At 47.2% G+C, this 25,436-nt stretch overlaps 10 protein-coding genes across 10 annotated transcripts; 6 read left to right on the top strand and 4 right to left on the bottom strand.

Moving 5' to 3' along the window:
• Positions 1-347: 347 nt before the first annotated feature.
• Positions 348-896, top strand: FPOAC1_005498 (uncharacterized protein; the record flags this gene model as incomplete). Its single annotated transcript, XM_044850025.1, has 1 exon — positions 348-896. One exon carries the CDS (start codon positions 348-350, stop codon positions 894-896), a length of 549 nt encoding a protein of 182 aa, XP_044708735.1.
• Positions 897-1,028: 132 nt separating this feature from the next.
• Positions 1,029-2,494, bottom strand: FPOAC1_005497 (uncharacterized protein; the record flags this gene model as incomplete). The annotated part of the gene is made up of 4 exons (XM_044850024.1): positions 1,029-1,669; positions 1,729-1,902; positions 1,954-2,281; positions 2,339-2,494. The coding sequence occupies 4 exons, from the start codon at positions 2,492-2,494 to the stop codon at positions 1,029-1,031; spliced, it is 1,299 nt and encodes a 432-aa protein (XP_044708734.1).
• Positions 2,495-3,058: 564 nt separating this feature from the next.
• On the top strand, positions 3,059-4,201 carry FPOAC1_005496 (uncharacterized protein; the record flags this gene model as incomplete). The annotated part of the gene is made up of 2 exons (XM_044850023.1): positions 3,059-3,395; positions 3,453-4,201. 2 exons carry the CDS (start codon positions 3,059-3,061, stop codon positions 4,199-4,201), a joined length of 1,086 nt encoding a protein of 361 aa, XP_044708733.1.
• Positions 4,202-4,326: 125 nt separating this feature from the next.
• FPOAC1_005495 (uncharacterized protein) lies at positions 4,327-4,777 on the bottom strand (the record flags this gene model as incomplete). Its single annotated transcript, XM_044850022.1, has 2 exons — positions 4,327-4,583; positions 4,636-4,777. 2 exons carry the CDS (start codon positions 4,775-4,777, stop codon positions 4,327-4,329), a joined length of 399 nt encoding a protein of 132 aa, XP_044708732.1.
• A 758-nt stretch (positions 4,778-5,535) lies between these two features.
• Positions 5,536-6,424, top strand: FPOAC1_005494 (uncharacterized protein; the record flags this gene model as incomplete). Its single annotated transcript, XM_044850021.1, has 4 exons — positions 5,536-5,614; positions 5,671-5,717; positions 5,764-5,801; positions 5,863-6,424. The coding sequence occupies 4 exons, from the start codon at positions 5,536-5,538 to the stop codon at positions 6,422-6,424; spliced, it is 726 nt and encodes a 241-aa protein (XP_044708731.1).
• Positions 6,425-9,081: 2,657 nt separating this feature from the next.
• FPOAC1_005493 (uncharacterized protein) lies at positions 9,082-10,824 on the top strand (the record flags this gene model as incomplete). The annotated part of the gene is made up of 3 exons (XM_044850020.1): positions 9,082-9,251; positions 9,306-9,793; positions 9,851-10,824. 3 exons carry the CDS (start codon positions 9,082-9,084, stop codon positions 10,822-10,824), a joined length of 1,632 nt encoding a protein of 543 aa, XP_044708730.1.
• Positions 10,825-11,684: 860 nt separating this feature from the next.
• Positions 11,685-12,938, top strand: FPOAC1_005492 (uncharacterized protein; the record flags this gene model as incomplete). Its single annotated transcript, XM_044850019.1, has 3 exons — positions 11,685-12,085; positions 12,140-12,788; positions 12,834-12,938. 3 exons carry the CDS (start codon positions 11,685-11,687, stop codon positions 12,936-12,938), a joined length of 1,155 nt encoding a protein of 384 aa, XP_044708729.1.
• Positions 12,939-13,583: 645 nt separating this feature from the next.
• FPOAC1_005491 (uncharacterized protein) lies at positions 13,584-15,503 on the bottom strand (the record flags this gene model as incomplete). The annotated part of the gene is made up of 7 exons (XM_044850018.1): positions 13,584-13,817; positions 13,876-14,117; positions 14,166-14,634; positions 14,685-14,896; positions 14,946-15,035; positions 15,089-15,332; positions 15,384-15,503. The coding sequence occupies 7 exons, from the start codon at positions 15,501-15,503 to the stop codon at positions 13,584-13,586; spliced, it is 1,611 nt and encodes a 536-aa protein (XP_044708728.1).
• A 2,721-nt stretch (positions 15,504-18,224) lies between these two features.
• Positions 18,225-21,811, top strand: FPOAC1_005490 (uncharacterized protein; the record flags this gene model as incomplete). Its single annotated transcript, XM_044850017.1, has 2 exons — positions 18,225-20,112; positions 20,163-21,811. The coding sequence occupies 2 exons, from the start codon at positions 18,225-18,227 to the stop codon at positions 21,809-21,811; spliced, it is 3,537 nt and encodes a 1,178-aa protein (XP_044708727.1).
• A 583-nt stretch (positions 21,812-22,394) lies between these two features.
• On the bottom strand, positions 22,395-24,902 carry FPOAC1_005489 (uncharacterized protein; the record flags this gene model as incomplete). Its single annotated transcript, XM_044850016.1, has 4 exons — positions 22,395-22,651; positions 22,718-22,921; positions 22,976-24,585; positions 24,643-24,902. The coding sequence occupies 4 exons, from the start codon at positions 24,900-24,902 to the stop codon at positions 22,395-22,397; spliced, it is 2,331 nt and encodes a 776-aa protein (XP_044708726.1).
• Between the last annotated feature and the right edge of the window lie 534 nt (positions 24,903-25,436).

Genomic DNA, 25,436 nt, shown 5'->3' with positions numbered 1-25,436 from the left:
TCGGGAATCATTTCCGACACTTTTATAATTCGGAGCCTTGTCCGATCACTCCGGTTTGGAAACGCCGACAAGCGCCAAGGGCACTTTCAGCCTCGTAACACTGACCCATTGATCAATATATGCTGCTGTCTTTTAGTGTGTACCAGCTGAAAATTGAAAAAACTCTGGCACCTGAATTAGCGACAAGACGAAGGGCGCATCGGAGACATGGGTGAGTCACACTCAATGTACTCACAGATATAAACACAGTTTCTTTCTACCTCTTCACATTCGGGGTTTTTAGACCATAGTTCAGCTTTTTAGAAACTCTCACTTATCTGAGCCCGACGCTGCATCAAATCAACGGCATGGCATCAATCAAATCGAAGTGCCAGTCACTGTCCTGGACAAGAGACAAATTCTATATATCTACAGACCCGAGTCTATTCCCCCTATCTCAATTAAAAGATATATTTGACTCATCCACATTCTACTGGGCAAATTCTTTGCCACCGGATGCCTTCCGAGAGGCTCTTGACAACTCAGTCTCCTTTGGCGTCTACGAACAACCTCAATCAGATGATACGCCATCAGATGTCAAACTGGTTGGGATCGCTCGATTAGTTACGGACTATGTTACCTTTGCATATCTCACAGATGTCTGGGTTGACCCAACCCTCCAAGGAAAAGGACTGGGAAGCTGGTTGATCCGTTGTGTCCAGGAAGTGGTGGACTCTATGCCGCATTTGCGACGAACAATATTGTTTACAGGAGATTGGGAGCGGTCTGTACCATTCTATGAGAAGCTCATGGATATGAGTTTGATGGAATCTAAGAAAGGCGAAGGGCTTGCAGTCATGGAAAGCAAAGGAAGAGGTCACCCAAATTATGGCAAGGCAGGGACTGGCTACAATTGACTGTCAGTAGAATATCGGTAGTCAAGAGTCAAGGTTAAAAGAACAAAAATTCCGATTAATCCTGTTGCCGGTCATCTTTCAAGTGCGACTTATATGCCAGTATCGAATGTGCTGCCACAGTCTAATACTAGTCTAATACAGAGTACCGTCGCTGATGACCAGGATTGGGCTGCACTTTGTATCAGGTCTCAGCTCAGCAGCCAACTCTCGTCCAGACTTCCAAGTTCCTGCTTCCAGCATCTGAAGAAGACTCAGCTCCACTCCACGAGGCTTATACCTGGCCTGGAGCATCTTGTGTAATTCGTCCAGCAGGGCCACTGTCATAGCTCGCCATTCGACGATAACATCAGAGGAGGCATCGAACTGGGGCAATTCCTGGCCCGAACTTTTCTTTCCAACTTGTAGATCATCATTCTTGAGCCTGAGGACTCCGAGATCGACATACAGTCCGCCGTTACGGTACTCGGGCAACCCAGTCCCAAGGCTCATGTTCTCCCAGGTGTATCCCAGCTGCCTTTCAAAGATTACCGACAGAGAGTAAGCCAGCCACTGGGTAAGTTTGTGGAAAGGTTGGATCTTGCTCTTTTCCTGATTGTCTCCCTCCTTCTCCGCGATGCTAGCGAGAACATCAAGAGGCCATGCATCACCGATTGGCTGACCATTGAAGACTGTTCGATTGCCTGGCCAGGAAGGGATCAAAAGAGCTTGCAAACAAGACCAGAGCTGTTCGTAGCCTAACGTCTTGGAGCCAGAAGACTTTGTCACGAGATAATCTGGAAACCAGAGGTGAGCATAGGGGCTTCAAGGTAGACAGTGTCGCAAGTTAACTTACCGACCAAATTTCCTGGGCGGCCTGACTCTCCAAAGACATCTGGCTGCTTTAGTAGAGACGAGCCGACTGCTTGAAGAAGTTGAACCCGTGATGAAACGCCGACCATGAGGTTGTCAGCCGAGACTTGGAAGTGTGTGTTGAAATTCGATTCTTGCAGCTGGACCAGTCCCTTTCCTACATCAAGACATTAGAATTGGAACTTATTGTTATGAGTAAGCAACTTACCGTCAACCTCATTCTTTGCTGAATCGTCAGAACTGAAAGCACCAGCCTGAAACATATGAAGCGAGGCGACAGCGATACCCTCACTACGAACGACTTCTTGACCAGAACCGGACTCCTTGTAGCGCCAGACATCGCCTGCACCGGCATCCAGAAGAACTGACACAAAGAAAAGATCTACCAAGCGTCTTGTGATTTCAGTCTTGTCGACCTCGGCTTCGCTAGACCACTGTTTGATCAGAGAGTCGACACGAGGAACACCTCCAACATCGAAATGCTGCCAGCGACCATGAGGTGGAATTGTGTGGTATTTGTCGGGACCAAAATCACGCTGAAGGGATTGGTTAGTTGATGAATCTCCATGTTATGGTATGGGGGGACTACTCACGTCAATGACCTTGGATACGTAATCTGCAACCTCAGTCATGCGGCTCTCGTCGTAGTCGAAATGCTTTAGATCTCCCTGCTTTGCAGCCTGCAAGACTTTGTTGGCATGATCTCTGACGGCTCGAAGGGAGAGTAAGTAGTCTCTGTCGTTCTCCATGATGAGTCTTGGGATAAATGTTTTTGTTACTTGAATTGCTATGAATTGTTACAAGTTGATGTTGGAGATGTATCTAGTTATAGATAAGGCGGCGATAGACGGTGAGAGAAAGGCGGGGTCAATGTTTGGTACGTGTCGGCCAGCTTGTCATACAGAACTAGCAACAGCCCCTCATCTCATTGTGCAACCAATCACTTGATCTGTTTATCATTTTGCTGATCTCTGTTAATATTAATAATTGATTGTATTCTGGATCCCATTGTTGGTTGTGTCACGTTGTGATTCTTCCTGTCAAAAATGCAGTGTGTGTCGTCCATTGATGCATGAAACGTGTCATACTGAACTACAATCTACCTTCTGTTTCAAGAATAGTACGTAAATGATAGCTTCCATCTTTAGATGAACTAAGGATTGCAATCCATGGGCTGGGCATAAGACCGAAGCTGACGGCTCTGATGCTACAAGCTTTGGTTTTGATATATAATTGCAACTGCTCTGTATTCCTATTTCTTGCCTTTACCCATCATATTTGTTCCAAAAGCCCCCAAATACGAACATCACACCATGGCAGATATCTCAACTTGCCCTCCCTTAACAAGGGATTCTGTTATCGTGGCACATCGTCTCATCGAGTCTCATGTGCATTTAACTCCAGTCATGACAAGTAGCTACATAAACGAGCTTGCTTCAGCGCCAAGAGATCTCGCTTCCTTTGCTAGCCAGAATAGTGATTCGAAGCCCGCCAAACCTCAACTCAGATTGTGGTTCAAATGCGAGAACTTTCAACGTGCTGGGGCTTTCAAGGCACGAGGAGCATTCCATGCTATTGAAAGACTAAAGCTGGAGCCCGGGTGGGCCGAGAGTGGTGGAAAAGAGAAGGGCGTTGCCACACATAGCTCAGGTATGTTCCGTTCTCATTGACACCTTTGGGGCTGATTCTCTGACTGGGTGATGATAGGTAACCATGCACAAGCCCTTGCACTAGCCGCCCGAGAAAACGATATGCCTGCTCATGTTGTGATGCCATCAATCACAATACCCAGCAAGGTAGCTGCTACCAAAGGCTATGGGGCAAATGTTATCTTCAGTACTCTTACAGATCGCCTGGCTGTAGCTGAGAAGGTCGTGGCTGAAACAGGCGCACGCCTTGTTCCGCCGTACGATCACCCTGACATCATATTGGGACAGGGAACAATGGGTCTCGAGCTACAGAAGCAGGTCAAGGGTCTTAAAGGCATTATTACTCCTTGCAGTGGTGGTGGGATGTTGTCCGGGGTGGCATTGAGTTGCGAAAACACCGGCATCAAAGTCTTCGGAGCTGAACCGTCATTTCAAGGAGCGGATGATGCCAAGCGTGGCATAGAACAAGGATCGAGGATTACCTCTGTCGATAGCATGTCCATTGCGGACGGGCTACGCTCCTACTTGGGCGTCCATCCCTGGGGTATCCTCTACGAACGGAAGCTTGTTCACAGCATGTACAGTGTATCAGAAGAGGAAATCAAGGCGGCCATGAAGCTGATTCTAGAAAGGATGAAATTGTTCGTTGAACCAAGTGCCGCGGTACCACTTGCTGTAGTTTTGTTTAACGAGGATTTCCGGTCTATGGTTGAGAAAGAGGCGCAGGCGGATGTTTGGGACCTGGGCATCGTATTGAGTGGTGGAAATACTACAGCCGATGGTATTGCGAAACTCTTGACTGAGTAACGGACTTACGGAGAGGAGTATCTGAATAGTAATTTCATGTAATGTGATACTCATGTTGGAAGAGAAAGTGCCAGTGTTTCTCACCAAAAGTCCTACACTCCAGATATCCACAGCATTTCCCCATGTCATGCCGAGAATGACCTCGGGAGCGCGATACGGCACCGACATTTCACTTCCGCGGTGCAGTGCACATTTCCTATGCGTACTTGAACTAGGTCGCAAACTGTGAGGTCACCAGCACCTCCTAACAGGTACTGAGATATGTGAATGACGGCGTCGTCAACGTATTTTCGTGCTGAGGGTCGGTGAAGCTCGTTATCCTCGACTGTGGAGAGAATCGAGTCGTCGGTCAAAGCAATGAAAAGGTTATCAAAGTGAATATCTTGTCATAGTTAGTCAGACATAAGTGTTAAAAGATTGAGGTAGAAGATCACCAGTATGAATCACGTTGGCGTCGTGCAGATAGTTCACACCCAGTAGTGTTTGGTCGAGGGCAGTCGTGACAAGAGTCTGCTGGAAGACATTATCCTTCTGCAACTCTTGCAGGGTCCTGAGACTCATTCCAAGAGGATACATGACAAAAACATCGTGGTCACCGTGAGGGCCATTCAGTTTGAATATGTCATGGAATTGCCGTACGTGCTGCCGACCTGCGTGATCCAAGTTGAGGCCGGACAAATGTTTATAAACGATTAATTCTTGTCCTAAACATGATTTGCAAAGAGTCTAGAAATAGTAGTCCAGCGCCTTCGGAGCAATAAGGCCGGGGAGGCAAGACAGGCCATGTTAGGTTTCTGTGACGACGAATTCATTTTTAGCGGCTACCTGTAGAGAGACCCATGAACCAAAGTCATTGTGTCTAGCGGATAGGTAACCCGAACTTGTCCTCGCTAAGAAGCGCTGCCTGAATACCTTTGCACCAACGGTAAATTCTGTGCGTTCAATTAGATATATAAACTACCAAGAAGTCAGGGATACAATTGACTCTCCTGTTATTTGCTAAGATAGGAGCGTGAATAATAATCTGTAGGTAGTTCAAGACACCCATACCTGTCCTTTTAGTGCCTGTCTAGCAGTTTTGTAGTGGAGTATTGAACATAACACCTGCCCTTTTCGACTTCAAAGGATCAAGGCTTATCGATATGATGAGGGGAAAGATACGACGCCATTGAAGGATTGGCTGATCTGTAAACTGCTGATTAATGTCGTGATTACGGACAAGATACTATTTATATCCTTTCCTGCAGCAATGCTCCTCGCAGTTATGCCGCCGAGACTGAATCACTTGACCCAAGCTCTCTACCTGTACAATACGAAAAAGGTCCGATAAAACCATGTCTTCTGATACCATAACCTTATTCGATATTCCCACCAAGCCACCCCAGGTTTGTTGGTCCATGAATATTTGGAGAAGTTGGTCTTTTCCTGCCAAGCTTTGATGTTGGAATGTGGATATTGACGCGTCTCAGCACGTCTACTTCTCAACTTTAAAGGACTCAACTACAAAACTGAATGGGTGAGTCCTGGACGTTTATGCAAGTTGACCTTACTAAGAGATATAGCTTGAGTATCCACAGATCAAGGAACAACTGAGTCAACAGTGAGTAAATAATGTTGGAGTAACGACGAGCGAGTATTCTCAATAACGTTCGCGTTTCCAGTGTTTCACCAAATGAACAAAACCCCGAGTTCACCCTCCCAGCCATACAGATGCCCGACGGCACCTACGTCATGGACTCTTACAAGATTGCCGACTACATCGAGGAAAAGTACCCAGAGCCTAGCGTGAGTCTCAATCACCCAATGCAGCTTCGTCTCAGGGCGTCCATGGTGAAGTTCATGACTCAAATGACACCTATATACGTTCCCGGCGTCGCCAGAAATATCCTTGGTGACAAGAGCATTGATTTCTTCCTTACCACGCGACAAGAAGACGTCGGAATGCCGTTGTATGAGTACGGAGAGAAAAACTCCCCTGGAGCATTGGACCGAGCGGAACCTTTCACTCGTGAGATTACAGAATTACTCAAGGAGAACAGCTCAGGACCTTATTTCTTAGGTGACACCGTCAGTTACACGGACTTTATCTGGGCAGGAATTCTGCTCTTTTTCCAGTGTCTGGGCGAAAAAGAGTACCAGGAGGTTTTGCAAAAGACCGGAGAGGCCGATGTCCATACAACGTTTCTCGAGGGTCTGGCTGATTGGACTAAGCGCAACGAGTGATGCTCTATTGCAAAGCACAGAGTCTAGGCATCACCTCCAAGTGCTGTATTCAACCTTGAAAGACCAAGACATCCCATGTCCTCCCCTCTTCATACATGATGCCTCCTCAGAGTTTTAGTTCTAGCCATTCACACAATGCAGGTCATCTGGTCGTTATTGGACTACATCTTCTTGGCCCAGGCAAGACAAAACAGCTTGAGTGGACTCGGATCTACGGATCTCCGTGATATTCAGGTGCAATATCTTCTCCACGCCAAGTGTGTAATGAGTACTTGTCTCAATTAATCGCCACATGCATGCACTTGGATGTGTCACTTGTGCATTGGTGCCATCGGGACCCATTAATAGCAAGGCAAGGTCTACCCCTGGGATATAGTTGAACCACAAACACGGAATCATGATCAACAAAGCCAAGGCCAAGGCGCTTCGCAGTTGCCACATGCCGTCGGTTTCGACCGTTGAGATTACCCACCCATGGCACAGCATCAGTGCATTTAATTCTGACATCGAGAACTTCAAGGTGGCGATGATATCGTGAACTGCAGATTTGTCTTGAAGAAGCATACTCTTTTCTCGCCCTTGAAGGCTACCAAGGCCTACATCCATGTATAGCAATCTACATGGACTTGTCGAATCCTGTGTAAAATAGCCTGAAATCACAATATAAATTTAGCAAATGCCGGATAGTACCCGCAACTACTTGGATATTGAAAAGAACACTGCGAGTGCGTGGCACACTTTGAGCAAAATAATGGCCAATTCACTTGCAAAATGGGTTTGAATTGCGAGGGGGATTCTGTCTTCTGTTGGAAGTTTGGTTGTACGTAATTGGAAGACTATTGGTGCGAAAATAGCAGGCTTCATCAACTCCATCGCGATGGCACCGTATCTTGGGCGGTTAATGTCCTCTTGTCTTTTTTGTAAAAAATATCCTATTAACCTATACCGTTTCTTTTACTTACAATTCGCTGTGGAAATACGGGTGTTTTTCGTGTTCACCATGGGACGATAAAAGAAAAATCGATCCATCGGCCATGCCCACACTAAAATTAAACAAACGGGGGAATTCCTGAGCCCATGGGGATATCGGCCCTCGATTCCTCGTCCCTTGTCGCAAGCTCAGGTCAAGTCTTGTTAAGTGGAGAGTAAAATCTGGGTCAATGAGTCGGCAAAGCGCCAAGTGCTTGGAACATGTTTGTTCGCCGTATGAGGGTTGATCAAAAGTCCTGTTGTCTCCATTTAAACGTCCTTGGCTTTCGCTGGGGTTATATCAGGCGACCCGCCAAGGTCAGACTTTGAACCGTCTGACTGTTGGGCCAGACTAGACTAGATCCTCCCCCATGGCGGCTGAATTCCAGCTCCACGTGCCGAGACGAGTTGGCGAATGTTCATTTTCTTCGATGAGGAATGTACCGAGAATTGACGGGGTTTCTCGCATGTTTGTTCGTGTGTTTGCGGCTGATGGCGGTAAAGACATGGAAAGATTTCCTTGAACAGACAAGAGGCACGACACTATTGGCGAGGGCTTGGCACTCATTATAAGGTTGTACTTTACCCGCATTTACCCGTATTTAGCCAATTTTACCTCTAGGCCAAGACTGGAGAATATCCCGACAACTGGTTGAGCGCGTCCATTCCGCGCCGTTGAGTAGCTTAGCACTCCCTCACTTGTCGCTTTATTGTACGAAAAGGATTCTCTAAAACATCATGAGTTGTCTTGGAAGAAGGCGAATAATGGAGGCACAGCATATTGGGTGGTTGCTGTTCAAGTTGGCCACTGGCAGAATGTAATTGCAAGACATGCCACAAGCATTGCTGTCTACTGTATACTCTGTGTCAGCTTACCTCAATTGAATGCTTCCACTACAGGATCAGATCAGGGCATCATATGAATGTAGATTATGATCTGTGCGTTGTCCACAGAGGATGAATACATAGCATGGTGTTCCTGGATGAAACGCCGTGGCGAAATGAGGAAATGGGCCCCCTTTTTCCCATTAGGTCGAGGTTATCCCCATGGACTCTCTCGGTAGGTCAACCGTAATAGGCTAATAGCGGGAATACTGCCTACAAGGGGTCAATCGGCAGAGCCCCATTATTCTCGTTCATCACGGAGTGCTCCGTACAATAGTTAGCAACCAACGTTGTTTGTTCAAAAAAAGGCCAGAATCAGATTCTAGTCTCTATCTCCCCCAGCTTGTGACTGATCCAATTTTGTACACCCCTGTAAAGGTAACCCCGTTAAGCCCATATCCTTGTTCAAAGACTGCGGCCCGGCCTCCATCTTGGCTAAGACTCATGACTACCAAGACTTCCAAGAGCCAAGGTGGAACAAGATCGCCCATTCCGATATTCAAGGGAGTGGGACCCATTAAGCGGACGACTGCCATTTGATCTATCGATTACCATTTTTGCCTGCTCGGTTGTAACCTCTGCTCTCCCCATAATCTGGGGTCTGAAGTCCGGTCCGCACGTCCGTCCATCTTTTGGGTGTTCTCGACTTACAGGCCTGCCACGCCTTCAACGCGTTTTTTCTATATCTATCCAGGGATGCCCCCAGACTTCACCCACTCTTTTCCTCACCCTTCACTGCAACAGCAAACCTAATTCAATCACCTCCTCTGTTTTATAACCGATTGATCGATTGAGTAATCATCATGGGTATCAAGGAGATTATGGGCCTTGGGGCCGACGAGAAGACCCAGAGGCTTCGAGATGAAGCCCCCAAGTTCGAGAAAGTCATCTGGTACAAGGACCCAGCTCTGAGGAAGTTGACCTTTTACGCCTGCGTTCTTTGCGCTTCTTCTATGGGAACTGGTTGGGATGGGTATGTATTCTCCGGATCCAACGAATAATAGTGTATACTGACCGACCTTTGCAGAATGTACATGAACAATGTTCAGAACTTTGATAGTTGGAAGGCCTTCTTCGACGACCCAAAGGGCGACAGACTTGGTCTCCTCATTGCCCTCTACCAGATCGGTTCAGTCGCCTCTATCCCTCTTGTCCCCCTCATCACCGATCGCTGGGGTCGTCGTCCTTCCATTGCTCTTGGTTTCATCATCATGGCTATTGGTGCTGGCCTCCAGGCTGGTGCTCCTAACTATGCTACATTCTCCGGTGGTCGTGTTCTTCTCGGTTTCGGTAACTCGTTCGCCCAAATCGCCTCTCCTATGCTTCTCGCCGAGCTCTGCCATCCTCAGCACCGTGCTCGTTTCACCACAGTTTACAACTGTCTCTGGAACTTGGGGTCTTTCCTTGTTTCTTGGACATGTTTTGGTACTTCTTTCTGGGGTAACGACTGGTCATGGCGATTCCCCGCTATTCTTCAGGGCGCCCCCGGTCTCCTTCAGCTCGTCGTCCTTTTCTGTAAGTAAACCGCCGAGTGATATATCGTGCCAATATGTACTAACATGGTCTTTACAGGGATCCCCGAGTCTCCTCGTTTCCTCATCGCCAAGGATCGTCACGATGAGGCCTTGAATGTTCTTGCCAAATACCACGCCAACGGCAATGTCAACCATCCTACTGTCCAATTCGAGTACCGGGAGATCCGCGAGACTATTAAGGCTGAGCAGATGGCTGACAACAGCTCTTCGTACATCGATTTTATCAAGACCAAGGGAAACCGCTACCGTCTTATTGTTCTCTTCTCTCTGGGTATCTTCTCTCAATGGTCTGGCAACGGTGTCGTTTCCAACTACTCTTCTATTCTCTACGAGAATGCAGGATTGACGAGCGAGCAAGATCGTCTCATCATCACTGCTGGAAAGACCATTCTCGATATGGCCGTCTCTATCGGATGCGCTCTGTTTGTCGACCGCCTTAACCGTCGATTTTCTTTCTTGTTTGCTACTGGCGGCATGTTCGTTGTTCTTATCTTCTGGACTCTCACCTGCGGTCTATACGAGCAACATCAGGCCCCAGGAGCCAACAATGCCATGATCTTCCTTGTCTGGCTGCACGGTGTCTTCTACTCTACATGTTGGTCTGGTCTCCTTATCGGTTACGCCGTTGAGATTCTACCCTACTCTCTTCGTGCCAAGGGTCTCATGATCCTGAACATTTCTGTCCAGATCGCTCTCCTCTTGAACAACTACCTCAACCCTCTGGCTTTCGATGCATGGACAGTCGATGGCGAGATCTATGGTGGCAACACCTGGAGACTCTACCTCATCTACACCATCTGGGTCTTTGGAGAGGTTACCTTCATCTACTTTATGTATGTCGAGACCCGAGGACCTACTCTTGAGGAAGTCGCCAAGGTTATTGATGGTGACAACGCTGCTGTTGGCCACGTGACTATGGACAAGGTCGAGAGAGAGGTTCTAAATGAGGAGGTTGATAACATTTCCTCCGAGGGTCAACAGATCCACGAGGTGGCTCCCACCAAGGTCTAGACCTGAATGATACTCATGAACGTCTTATTGAAATTTATTCTGAGAATGCCAACATTTGGCACGCCGATTTTATCTTTTTAGTTTACGGAGATAGTCCAACAAGTTTAATATTACCTATCCGATCCATACCGACCTTGTAAACATGTGAATGTAATTTACGTCTCTACAACAAGAATATTCCCAGAATCTAGTCATATTGGTGCCTATCTGGGAAGTTTACCTATTAGTCAAAATGATAGTTCTCTAAGTAAGTCCCCCCACTTTCGGATGCTTATGCAGACAATACCCAAACAACCAAGAGAAAACAAAAAAATGACAAAGGCCATTCACGTGGAAGCGGATTGGATTCCAGCATAAGCGCCTGACTTGACTTGCATAAGGGAATGAATGGTTCATGTGTGGCTTGGGTTGCTATTAACCAGGCCCAATTGAGGACCATAGCAACATCCACTGCAAGATACATCAGTTGATCAATATTATCATGTCCTATCACGTCTCTTATCAAGCACTGATCGACATGAAGATTGCTCGTATAAATAAATGTCTTGCATGCATGAAGGAACAGTTCGCTGCTCATTGGTGGACGGCGAGGATCAGTGCGACCTGAATGTGTGCCATTTCCCCTCATTGGTGACCAAATAGGGCATCAAGACAAGGCCTTTTGAAACGAAATTCATCACAAGGTGCAAAGTCGCATTCGCTCTGCTATTCACAGGATATGTTGTAACCCCGCTAGTTATTGCTGATTCAACGTGATATGTAGACACATATATAAGCCATGTATGTTTCGACCCCTGGGGGGACTCTGCGCAGCCCAAACCTCTACAGTTGGGATATTAAACCCTTTAAACACCGTCATCATGAAACTTATGTCATGGGCCATCCTCTTGACCGCTGCGTCTGCTCAAATCGAGTCTTCGTACTTGACTCGAATGGCAGACACAATGATCGCAAAGGGTGTCGCACCTGACCGTGGATATCAGGATGCAGTGCTCTACCTGGGGTTTGAGAAAGCCTATGAGCTTTCTGGGGACGACAAATACCTCGATTGGTACATTGGGCAGATCGCTGGCCCTGTGGTACTTGACAACGGCACTATTAAAGGTCTCAATACATCCAAATACATCCTCGATGAGTATCGAATGGGGCACAATTATCTCTATCTATACAACGAGACGGGACAGGAAAAGTACAAGACTGCAGCCAACACTATCAGAAGAATGCTTGACAAGTATCCCCGTACACCATCTGGTGGCTTTTGGTAAGATACCTAACAAAACTATACCAGTTTCTCGTTGTCTGAAACTTCTTTTAGGCACCAGCAATTCTTCCGAAACCAGATGTGGCTGGACGGTATATACATGGCAGACACTTTCTATGCCAAGTGGACAAGTCTATACGACCGTGACAATGAAACTGCCTGGGATGACATTTTGCTTCAATATGAGCTCATACATGAAAATACTGTGAATAAGACCACAGGCCTCCATGTCCACGGCTGGGTTGACGGCAAAGCTTCTTGGGCTGATCCAAAAACTGGCCGGGCACCAAACGTCTGGGGTCGTGCCCTCGGCTGGTATTTCATGTCTCTTGTCGAAGTCTTGCAGTTCTTCCCGACTAGCCATGTTGGTCATGACCAAATTCTTGGATATCTCGAATCTGTTGCTCTTGGACTAAAAGAGTCTCGAGACCCAGCTTCTGGTAGTTGGTGGCAGGTAATGAACGAGCCTTATCCTGAGCGCGAGGGTAACTATGTCGAGAGCAGTGGCTCATCAATGTTCACATGGGGCCTGCTCAAGGCCATTGACCTTGGATATCTGGACCGCAGTGATTACCTTGACATGGCACGAGACGCTTTCACAAGCATTGTCACCAACTTTATCGAAGAAGACGAAGACGGTCCCACCATTCTCAACAGTACTGTCGCTGAGTGCGGACTACTCAATTCAAACGTGACTTTTGAAGTAAGTGCAGTGCCTATAGCAGGAAATCACACTGACGAGAGGTAGTATTACGTAGCCCAACCGACTCTTGAGAATGGACAGAATGGCGTGGGACCGTTCATGCTTGCAGCTTATGAATGGGAATCATGGGCTAAGGATGCACAAGCGTAAATGGTGTAAGTTACAAAGATTCAATGCATGCCTATCAAATATCTGAGAAAGGATAGTGGGTTGAACCTCATTCCAAGGCACATGTATGCCATTTATTTGTTCTTGGACCTCGATCTCAAACCTCTATGAGGTATGCTCTATTTATAAATATACTTTTACACTACAGTTCCACACTGATATATGTCAGGAAAACTAGCGCATGTACAAGATAGTCTCTGTTTGAATCACTGAGCTGTGAAGATACAAGAAGTACTACATATTGTTGTTTCTGTGATGCCGAGCCGCTCGGTGGTTATCACTACCACCATAGCAAAGCCAAACCAAAGTCAATATATGTCGCTGGACCTTCATAGCCGTCATATTGGTTGCGATAAAGCTCGCCTATTCAGCTGTCTGAGTAACATCCCTTGGAAAGGCAAGGCTGTGCAACCATAACTCCAACCATGACTCAAATTGATATCACTCGTACTATATGGTTATAGCTAGTCCTATGGTGCGAACTAATTTGTTGCAGATGGTTGGTACATAACCTGACAACCCAAGTTTAACGCCCATTTAAAAGAGGTATACTTTCGCGAGGCGGACGCTTCGGACTTTGTCTCTGCCAGCACTCTTCCATCGACCTGATGGGCTTCACATCCCCCCTTAATATAGAGACAGGTAGGTGCCAAGACGCTGCCACCACGGGCGACTATAGTAACTGTCCAAGAACTCAATTTCATCCGGTCGAAGCTCATTTCGGCCAGTTTGAAGATCGGCTGTCTTAGCAGATTGCCACTTGGTACGCATGAGGACCTTATATCCTAGCGTGAATACCACAATCATCAACAAACCAATTAGGTTCTGGAAGAAGTTGTAGGCTGTGAACCCAGTACCACTCTATTCATCCCACGTTAGTTGGTGTTATCAAGCAGTTCAAGAGGGTCATGTTTCTTACGATGGGGTTGATGGCCATGTAGAACAAGCATACGAGCAAAAGCACGCAAATTAGCATCAGGTAGACAGGCGACGAAGGCCAGGCGAATGATCTCCAGGCATATCTCTGGCTGAAGATCTCATCACCTTGTGCCTTCAACGCGCGGTGGAAGAAGAAGCTCGTAAAGGCGATGATGGCCCAGTTGGAGAAGAATGAGGCGCTTGTGATTGACACGAACCAGTTGAGAGCTTCGGTTCCGCCAGCTTGTCCGTGTCAGATACAGGCAGATTGGAGACAGGGGGAGTACTAACCGTTAAGACTCATGTAGCTCATGACTACTGCTACAACAGATGTGAAGGCAAGCGCCCAACGAGGTCGACCGCGCTCGTCGCAGTGACTAAATTTCTCTGGGATCAATCCTTGCAAGGCCATGGTTCTGAGGATACGTGATGGGAGGTAAATCGACTCCAACGCAATTGCAAGGATACCGATGATGATACACACGTTGATCAGATCAGGAACTCCCTTGATTCCTTTGGCAGCGATGACAAAGGGCGATGCGGCAGAACCTGATGCGCCCAAGAGGTCGGGGTTATCAGAGGTAATCAGAAGGCCGATAAGGACAACGCAAGTCATGTACATGACTCCAACTCGGAGAGGGACCAGAGTAGATGCATGGCCCATAGAGTATCGAGGAGATGACGCCTCTCCTACCATGACACCAACAAAGACTTGGTCACCAACGGCCCAAATCGCCAACAAGGCACAGCTAGCGAAACCCTGATATTGTAAGTATCTTCCTCGTAACTTGACAGGTTTTAAAGCCTTACCCCAAATCCGTTTTGGAAAGCTTGTCCATTGTGCCAAGAAGCCCCCCATTCATGGTCACGATCTGGTCCAGCGCCTGCGAACAGTACAATCGAGAAGATGACGACAAACACGAACAAGGCGACTTTCACTAGAGATCCGAAACATTGAAGCCATGCAAAGGCGTTGTTGGGTAGGAGAAAGACGATAAGGCAGATAACTAAGAAGATGGAGACTACGTCATGTCAGTGAAGAACTCGAGCATGATGATCTGTGGAACATACTTAGTGCACCGTGAGGTACCCTGCCCTGAGCCCAATAGTCAACAAGGACTACAAAGAACTCGGCTTCGGCAGCAAAAACAGCTGTCCAACCTGAATCCAGTTAGTTGGTGTGAGCCTGTCAAGCTCAGGGTGTGGAAACTCACCAAGCCATTCGGCAAAACCAGCTCCAAACGCCAAAGCTGGATCTACCCATCTGCTAGCATAGTCGATGTAGTTGCCGGAAACCGGGAATGCGATCGTCATCTCGCCCAGTGTTTGTAGGTTGGCCCAGACACCGGTGCAGACGAGTAGGTAAGCGATGAACATAGTCCCCGGCCCTCCATTTGCAAGGGCTTTGCCTGTAGCGATGAAGAGCCCACTACCAACACTGGAACCTAGAGAGATGATCTGGAATATTATCAGTGGTTGTAATTATGAAGATGCCGAAAGTTATCTCACATGGATCTGTCTCGGGCTGAGGGTACGATGAAGGTCATTGCTGATGGGGACGGTCTCTGCAGCTTGGAACGAGTCTCTCGAGGCACCGGATCCTGCGCGTTTTTCTTCGTCTGAAGTCATGGCATGGCCATGATGTGCCAGAACTTTTGGTTCAGACATGACTCAAAATGACAAATTTCTCAATGGCTTGCTCAATAGTGTTGGTGAGCTACCAAGATCAACAACGTTAAGTGGGGGAGATATGCGCTTTTATATGCGCATCCCAACTACCTAATCACCCCCTCTCGCCATCATTTTAGACTACCAACGATGGAATTCCTGGTAAAGATAAGAACTACTTAGCAATCTACTTAGCGTCTTGACGTTTCGAACTACCCCGCAAAGTCCGGGGAAACGGCCGGAAGCAGGCTCCCATGAAGCTGGGTTAAACGATATCCACTCAATTGAGGTCCAACGTAACCCACAATAGCCTCTCAAGTGATAAGGCTACCGTCACGATTTGGCCAGGAGACCCGGCTGGTTGGGAATCTAACTCGATGCATATTGGCTAGTCTGAGAGCTTAGCTCCGAGTTAAAGGTTACACTCTTAGCCTTGGCAATCTCCATTGATATGCAGCCTTCGCCTATGCCTGCCCCTTTCGAACAGGCAAATTGCGGGCCGATAACTTATCTTGAGGATAGGTAGTTAGATTTAAAGGGCGCTGATAATCGTTCTCCAGAGGAATTTATTGCACTTGATAGCGTTATCATTCATGACGTGTTATCTTGGAGCCGCAAATGCTGAAACCGAGCTGTCTTGTCGAATCAAGGTAATGTGGGCGAGGCATTTGAAACACACTGTAGGTCTTCATGTGTAAGGCTTTGTGGCTGAGGGTTCACAAACGACGTCGCTGCTCATCCTGCAGATCTAGACTACCGCGTCAGATGTTAAGGTGAGAGTAACCACAGATGGTTGAAGAACTCATCGAGAGCCCAGTTACATTACAGGACATTCTCAGTCGACTTTTCTTGTAACTTTATTGGCCAATCAATAACTTGCTCGAGCTGTATGCCAATCCCGTCGCGGGAACTTGATTGTCAAATCGACACCATCCCAGCCGTTCCGCTAGCCGTAATTGCACGTCAGACTTCGAAATAGAAAGAGATCCCGGTTCAGAAAAGGCAAGAGAAACCAAAAGCATGTTTCCGTTCTGGTATCCTTTCCGTAGATGGAAAGTTTACGCCTGATGCCAAAGCATTCGGATACCAGTATCAAGACGAATGTCGCCATCGATAGATATCGGTGTGAGGCCTTTGATAGGTAGTTTGGCTTATTGCAGCGTGTCATATATGAGAGGACCAACCTTTAGCAAAACACTACTCGTATCTACATAGTTAAAAAAAATTAAAAGAAACTTAAAACTGATATACTGAGCTTCTATCGGCATTCCGAGATTGTTTTGTGTTTCGCTTTGCCCGGTTTCAACAGTAGAGCATCAGTTACATGATACTATGATTCCCAGACCTAAACATTAGAATATAGGTAAAAGATGGGCAAATACCTGTAGTCAGTAAGAAGAACGTTACATATCATCAGGATGGGAGCAATCGAATCAGCAATGCTCTTGTCCTAGTAGATTTCGCTGAGGGAAGTACATATTCTTGTGCCCAACACAATTGATCTCATGTCAATATAGTGCCACAATTTGGCAAGGCCATTGGGATGATGTTTTACACACAGGGTATCACTAAGGTTTGCGTAGCAGTGGATAAGGGACGAACGGAAAAATGATTTTGATTTCTAGTATAGTTGTCAACGGATCCATGCTGGAGATATCTCGTGGAATCCAGGGTCTGTCTGGCTTGTTAGGTGTTAAAGGAGTATCTCTATCTCGAAGGCTCCAGACTTGATAGTCATGTTGTCTTTGTGGTGATGGTACTATTACTATAGGGTATTCTGTTTTCAACTGCGCGTACGTCATAACAATGGGTACAGTAGTGGAGCCGTAATGGAACCCCTTTTAGTGTCTGGATGATGGAGTCTTCAATCCTATTCGGAAGATCCGATTGGGTATTGTTAGATGAATAACAGAAGATGCGACAAGATTCAACACGCTAGGGAGCGATAACAGGTAACTATTGGGTGATGCGACATGACTCGTCCCAGACACTGAAAATATATTTCATCTATTGGCTCTGTATCATGTCTAGTGGCACCACAAAGTCAGCGCTAGACAAACCTTGAGGGATGGGTGTGGAGCTCTACCGTTGTAGCACAGTATGTGTATGTATATAATGAGATTTCAGGGGAGTCTTTGGGTTCCAAGTTTTATCCTTCAAGGTCTTATGATTAGGGTTACTCAGAAAGGTCACTTAGGGAACTGAGATTGTGATTTGTTATAGGCATCTGATGGATGACATTCCGTTGCGACGGGTACCTTTCAAATCGTGAACCATGACGTTTGCGTCTTGTATTACAGACTGTGATGTGACTCTTAGTACCGTACAACGGAAAAAAGCAAATCCCGAGACATAATTAATTGGCACTAGTTAGACCTAAACCCCCTGCAACAAACTGAGTGAACAAGTCGGATAAACTCTCCTTGGTTAGTCGGTTAACTAATATGTACCTAGCGGCCCATTCCGGTCAACCCAACTCAATCCCAGTTTTCGGCCTGAACCTTTCGTAGCCTCATCCCTCAAAACAACAATATCATCATCATCCTTATTGTCCCCGACACTTACTCACGTCGGTACCCGTCCAATTGCTGTCGGAACGTGCAGGCGCGTCATCTGCAGGTACTGAGCCGCTCAGCAGCACATCCCCTGGTATGGTCGACGCGGTAACGCGCGTCAGGCAAAATGGCCCATCAGGATTCACTTCGTCAATTCCAAGAGATACAAGCAGTCGTCGCCCGTTATGGAACCATTTTTGCAAACATTAAACCTCCGCAGGTCGTTTATGAGGAGGAGAAGCAAAGCCTGCGCATTCAAGTTCGCGCTGCACTCACCTCTTTGTGTGGCGCAGAGACGGAGGAAGAGACCTCGACCTACGAAGATAACGTCATACACTTGAATGGTCAGATCAAAAAGCTGGAAAACCTTTACGCTACCAACAGCGACCAATATGTCAGAGAATATGAGGCTAGACTCAGAGAGACAATGGATAACCTTCGTGACCGACTGGCACATATTTTGGCATTGACCAGTCCAACTCAAAATCAAACGCCAATCATCCAAAAAGCTGGTGAACAAGGACCACCGGATCAGCACCAGGACAAAGTCTCTCCAGACGTCGAAACTCATGAGACTGAAGCAGCAAAATCATCTCACGCGTCGCAAGATATACGGATTAAAATTGGAACCGATCTCACGACAAATGAATCCCTCAAAAGGGACGCTCCCCGTAACGAAGTAGTCGAGGCCATCCCGGAACCGGAAGATGCCATCGACCAAGGCCCAACGTTTGACAACCAAGAAGACCATCACGTGGATAATGACAAGACCAACGATGATGCAGTCAACGGCGATGAGAACGCAGATATCGAAATGCCTGATGCCCATCAGCCTATAGAGGCTGGACCAACAAAACCCGGGAATGAGCTTCCTGAAAAGTTTGTGGCCAATATCACTCCTGCCAGTGGAAATTTGCAGACTGCTCCTCTATCACCAGTCTCAACTTGCGATGATGACATCACTGCACGTCGAGGCACTGCACAACGGCATAGATCATCAGGGTCTATGAATGCGCCACCCCAAAATATTCCCCCCTCAAAGAGCAAAGAAACCTTGTCCAAGAAACGAAAAGCGTCGACGCCAGTCTCTGGCACAGATAAACGCCACAGAACTGACCTAACGAGTTCAACAGGGTCGCCACAAAAGATCACAACAGAACAGCCATGTCAGACTACAACAGAAACATCTCGCACGTCCACAACAGAACGTTCAAACAAACCATCAATGCCTGCAGTGGTAGAGCCTGCAGAGAGAGTGCTACGGCGCAGCCACAGACACATCGAAGAGTCGACAGATAATGACAAATTCGAGGGTATCTTGAATCCTAAACCCGGAAACATCTATACCACCTACTGGAAGAAAACCAAAGAATGGCTTGCTGTTGTATTGCTCCCCATGGGCGACTTTTCCACTGTGGGCATTCCAGGTTCCATTGTATCGTGCGATCTGATAGAAACTTTACCCCCTTGCTACAACAAGATACCAAAGAGGGGCAAATACGTATGGGCTAAAGGCTACAGGAACCGAGAGGCTCATGAAAAGGAGCGTATGTTTCCTGTTATGTTTTTCGACGGCCGTCCTTTTCCCGGCAAGAGTGCCATCATGTGGATTGAAGCTAGAGAATTACGTGACTTTGATCCCAAGCAAAAGCATAGGCTTATTCCTTACCTCAAGACAGTTCGCGGATACCTCCAATCAAGGGAATGGTCCGAGGACGAGGACGAGGACGATTCAGATGAGGGCTCAGAAGAAGAAGAAGAAGTTGAGGAAGATGAAGGCGAAACACCAGAGGAAGATGAAGGCGGAGACGCAGAAAGAGATGAGAGCGGAACAAGAGGATATGATGAAGGTGGAACAGGAGAAGATGAGCGAACCAGAGAAGACTCAGTATGGCAGGAAGATCCAGAACCTGAATCCTCTCAACAGACGGATGCTGAAGAGCAGGAGACACTGCCCACAGAAGAGGACACCGAAATTCTTAACCATGCAACAGAGGAAGGGGAAAGTCGAAATAGTAAAGGTGTCCCGGGCTCTCGAATTCGTGTCTATCGCTAATTACGTCAGTCCAACCACGTAGTCATCAGAAACATTCAAAGCAAAAAGATGTAGAGACACAAGGATCAGCTGATGAACTGACTGAGCCCTCCTTGCCGGATCATCACGAAACACCGAACGCAAAAGCTCAAATCGATGAGCCTCTACCCGAATTTGAATCCGAGGAACTTGCGTCACTAGTCAATGATATCCCGTCCCAGCCTAGGAACCAGCAAGAATCGCAACAGCAAGATCAATCACAATCAAGATCTGCATCCTCAGACTTACCACAACATCAGAAGAAACATCTACTGCAAAGCCACTTTCCAAATTCGTTTTGGCCTACAGTGTCGGCGGCGCTCCCTACACTCACATCTGTCGCACCAAGACCCGATCTCGATCGTCGACAGGAACTCCATCACGTACCACTCCCCGCTCTCGTTACCGGAGACTCTACACAACGGCCAGGATCGCTGACAGTCAGCACCGAACCAGAAACGCAAGATTCAGCATTGCATCCCCTCCAAGACCCCGGTGCAGAAGGGGTGAAGAGGAACCCTTGCATAACAAGCGATACTTTCATCACAGATTCGGATGCTTCTGTGAAAAGGCCCTCCAGGTCGCAGCTGCCTAGTTCCCAAGCGCCTACGTTGCAAAACCCGGATCTACGCCATTATTTGCCCTTTTCCAGCTGTCCAGCACAAGCTGCTCATCAAATTATCAATAGTCGATTAAAAGATACCCTCCCTCAGCAACCAGGACCTCATCAAGAGGACAGCAATGAGTTTCATAACGACCACACCACAAAATCATTTCATAGTTCATCTCATCCTCGACCCATGCCAGTTGAGACTTGCCCACAACCTCAATACTCAGCACAAAAGGACACGAACGATGCCTACGCAACCCAAAGCTTGTCAGCGATAGACCCTGGCAGTCGGGCCGTAATGGAAGTGATCCCCCCTCGGCAGCCTCAAGTACCTACACCTCTGCCAGCTCAGAATCCCGTGTCCTATGCCGTGGTTGTACCACCACAACAACTTGAACGTCAGCCAGTACAGCCCCAAGAACCTCGGGCGATCTCTGATAACACACATGTTTCTGCACAATCAATGCGTCAGTTATATCAAAACATCAACCTGCCCACACGCACAGATGACGAATCGTCTCAAGAACAAAGGCAGTCTTTATCAGACAATCAGCCAGCGCCACCAGCCGTTATAGAGTCTTATCACAAATACCGGATGCCAGCTTTAAATGACGAATTTCAGCAGCAGCGCGACGCGCTTCAGGCAGAATATGAGCGTTCAAGACAATTCGATACGCAGGACGAACAAATGTATGCTGAAAGATGTCATCTGGACCCTAGCCATCCATGCTTTCACCCCCGCCGCAGTAAGATTGTTATCCATGGCAATTATTTCCCTGAAAGCCTCCAAAGATACCTGCATAATTACAAGCCAATGAGCGGATCATCACCAGGCTGGGCAGTCTTTGGCTTTCAGACATCTGACGGAAAGGGATACTGGTGTCCGTTTTGCACCGAATACGAAAAACATGGATCCCGGTCTCACTTGCAAGTTGTAGAAACTTACAAGGTGTTCAGGTGCTTCAAGCAACATCTAGTCAAGCATTGGCTGGGCTCTACTGGTCCTATAACAAAGATGAATGGACAATAGCAATGATACATCCCAGGCGCAGATTAACCAAGTATACTTCCTATTATATAAGTCTAATTGAGACATTTTCTTTATATCAAGAATGTCCGGGATAAGAGTAGAGAAGAGCGTTGAAGGCTTGAGTTATAAAGAAAGTAGAAAATAAAGAGCAAGGCAGTAAGGGTTGAGAGATGAAGGTTGACGGGTGCTTCCCGAGCTTTTCTCTACCACACTAACTCCTCATTAAGTTTCAGAATGTCAGCTGTCGTTTCGACAAAGGCTACTGACCCTAGTAAAATCATTGACATAAGAAAAGAAAGTTTGCTTCCACTTGATGCCATCATTACCAAAGTCAGCAAGTTAGCTCAGCTTGTGTCGGTTGGTCACACCAGGAGCGTCATGTGCAAGCTTGATAAGTACGCTTTTAGCTACTTCGACATAACAGACGGCAAATAGAAGATTCCGGAAGGTGAGGTCTTGATACATCTGGCCCTTAGCTCTGTCGAGGCACTGAAGACCTTGTCTGTTACAAATGCAACAACACGTTTTTAGAAGGGGCTATAATACAAGATATCGGCTACCATAAATGGTCCGTTCTCTGTGTTCATGTAGACCAACCAGATAGAGGAAAAATAGATTCGTCGCCAAATCCGAAACCACTATAAGTGGGCATATTACCCTCAAGATTCCAGTCCCAGTTGTCTTGGAACAACAACGACATATGCTCCCCTTGTACTGCTTGATCTTCCATAGATGGAGCGAAGGCTCCATTCTGATTCAAGTCTGCATATTGAGCCTCACCAGGACCGGCAGATGGCCAACGGGAAGCCACTATCGTAGCTTCTCTGGAGTTGCGTATTGCTGCACATGGTCTGTCAGCCTCAGTTGAGCAAAAGTCGTTGGAACGATTTTGATATTTGAGCTTACGGAAATTTGTAGAGCGGGCTTGTTCTTTCAACTGAAGTAACTGGTCGAGATATCCCTGTACACGGGCATTCTCCCGTCCAATAAGCCGCAGTAGCATGGTGGTATTCTCCCAAGTGGCATCGAGTTGGGCTTGATTGAAATGTTTGCTGCCAGCAGTCTGAGCACATTCGGCGAGAATGATTATGCCGCCGCACGTCATCAGGTCTAGGATGATGTCAGTGAATAAAACATCAAGAATTTGGAAATACAGAACCATACAGAATAAACTGAACCACCATGCACCAGTGGCATCATCCTGTCTCGCAGATAACAGGGAAACCGACAAGTCATAAGCAGTTTTGGCACATGTTGTAGCACACTGAGACTGGAATGCTGCTTGGAGTGTGTTGACTTCAGGACCATTGTCACCCGGAGCCACCCCCGTTTCTGTGTCTCGGCCTTGAAACGCGCGCCTTGCAGATGAGCAATAAGAACTGAAGCTGGGTCTGTACAATAAGATTTTAAGGTGAAGAAATCTTGCATGAAGAACATTTCGCTGTCTTCTAAGGACATGATCACGATGGGTGAGTGCGCCTTGTGACTCTGACTCGCGGTCCCACCATCTTAGGGCGTCAACTAAAGATGTACTGAAATCCTCAAGGACGCCTTCCAGGCGGACAAGGGTGCTGAAGTCGGATGGAGAGCTCTGCCAGTAGACAGAAGAAAGGATCTTGCCGAGTACTTTGGCCAGCCGTATATTTTCTACCATGAACAGATTTTGTGATATGGTCCCCTCAGGTTGGTAACACGATGAATCTTCACCAGTAATAAAGTCATCATCAACGGCGGATGGGATGAGAACATCGTCTGTCATCTCCAGCACTGGAGGTCTACCCAATGTCATGCAAATAGTCATTTCCATTTGCAAACATCCGTACCAGACCCTACGACGTACTTCATTTTCCAGATTCGATCGCTTACCGGCATGCCTTTCAGTATGAAGACCCAGCCCGACAGCGATCCGACAAGCCAGCCCGACGAGATTGTAACATCTTGTAGGGTACTCACTTGATATGGAGAATTGGGCAGCAAGAAGCAACGCTTGAACGTGGGATAAATCCCCTTTGTCAAGAACATCGACCTGTAATAGATTCTTCATGCGCGAGCTGAAGTTTGCTGACGCAATTTCCTTCTGAGGTAAGTCCGAAAACTCACAGCCAAGAGCAAACATGGCATTGAGAGCACAAAAGAAGGATGATTCGGAGCATTGCTCACCTCCAAGGCCAATATCGCCTGATTCGCTTGTCTGAGAACCTGGGTAGCCGCTTGGTTCCCACAGTGTTTCATATCGCTTCTTGAAGCTAATAGAGTTTGTCCAAGGGTAAAAGATATGAACGCTATTGAAATACAAGTCAAGAATTCTGTCAGCGACTTGTCGCGGAGGAAGGGCAAAATCAGGAGAATACAGTGCCGCCGTAGAGAGATCTGGCACGGATACTGAGGTAGATGTTTGGTTTCTGTCGCTAATTGGAGCTGAGTTTCGAGATTGAGGGTGAGAAACCTCGCGTAACAATGAATGGACCGATGATTGACCAAAGAAGTCGTCCTCTTGGCCATTCTGTGTTAAAGTCGTAGCCCCCATGGCACTCACAGGACTGGGTCCACCTGTCTCGGAGACTCTGATGGAGACCCCGGAAGTTGTACCAGTAGTGGCACGGATGGTACCCGAGGTTATACCTGTTGCACCTGAAACGGTTGGTGGTCTTTCTCTGGGGCTTCTTGACTCCCTGATGTTAGCGATAGTGATAGTATTGATTTCTGCTTCTTGTCGAAGCTGATATATAACTTCCTGCATGTCTGTCACTTGTTTCTTCAGTGACTCGATGTATCTGAGCAGGTTTGGTTAACACCTTTACTAAATTGCTTGGCATATGGCAATGGCTTACTCCTGTCCGCTCAAGTGCTTTGCTGTTCCTCCAATAACAGTGTACATACACCGAACAGGAAGCTCTCCACGTTTGCTGCAGGGTCTACAGATGGGTTTGGAGCCATCGCACTTGATCTTTCGCTCCCGACAATTGTCGCATGCCAATGCAACCCTTTTGCGCTTCGTGGGGCGACGTGAAGTCGAGACCGAGATTGTGCTGTCAGCATCTTGCCTCAACGATCCAGCATCCGCAATAGCGTCTATTGTATCAGACGGCATTGTCTTGACTTGACTGTACAGCGACCGGAGAACAAATATGATTTGGCCGAGGGTGGAGGGGGGAGATTCATCTTTCCACGGCCTGTACCCGAACTCAGCCACTAGTTTTGCCGGCTTTCGGCTTTGGACACTTTAGACCACCCGGGAAATATCCGTATCATGCTCCATCCCTTGCCGCATCTGGTGCAGTCCCAATCTTGCTGTACGGTTATTATCCTGCAGTAGTCCTGGCCCAATAATTACTACGGAATTGACCTGATATCTCTTCAGCTTTGGTTATTTTGTTGCTTAATATTTGACTTTGCAGTACAATCTCCAATTATTCCCCACCATTTACAACCATGCTAAATTCTGCGATCCGCCCTCCAAGACATCAAGCTAGAAGGCCATTCACCTCAAAGGTCACTCGACTGTCAGCACGGTCAATCAAGGCCTACCATAGTGCCGGTCGTAAGCAACACAAAGAATCTGAAAGTCACAAAAATCATGGATATCAATCGAAAAAAACCCATCACGCTGGCTTCCACGCTGTCT

The sequence above is a fragment of the Fusarium poae genome, chromosome 2 (assembly GCF_019609905.1).
Source record: "Fusarium poae strain DAOMC 252244 chromosome 2, whole genome shotgun sequence".
NCBI classification, from domain to species: Eukaryota; Fungi; Ascomycota; class Sordariomycetes; order Hypocreales; family Nectriaceae; genus Fusarium; species Fusarium poae.
This window is presented reverse-complemented; position numbering and strand designations above follow the sequence as displayed.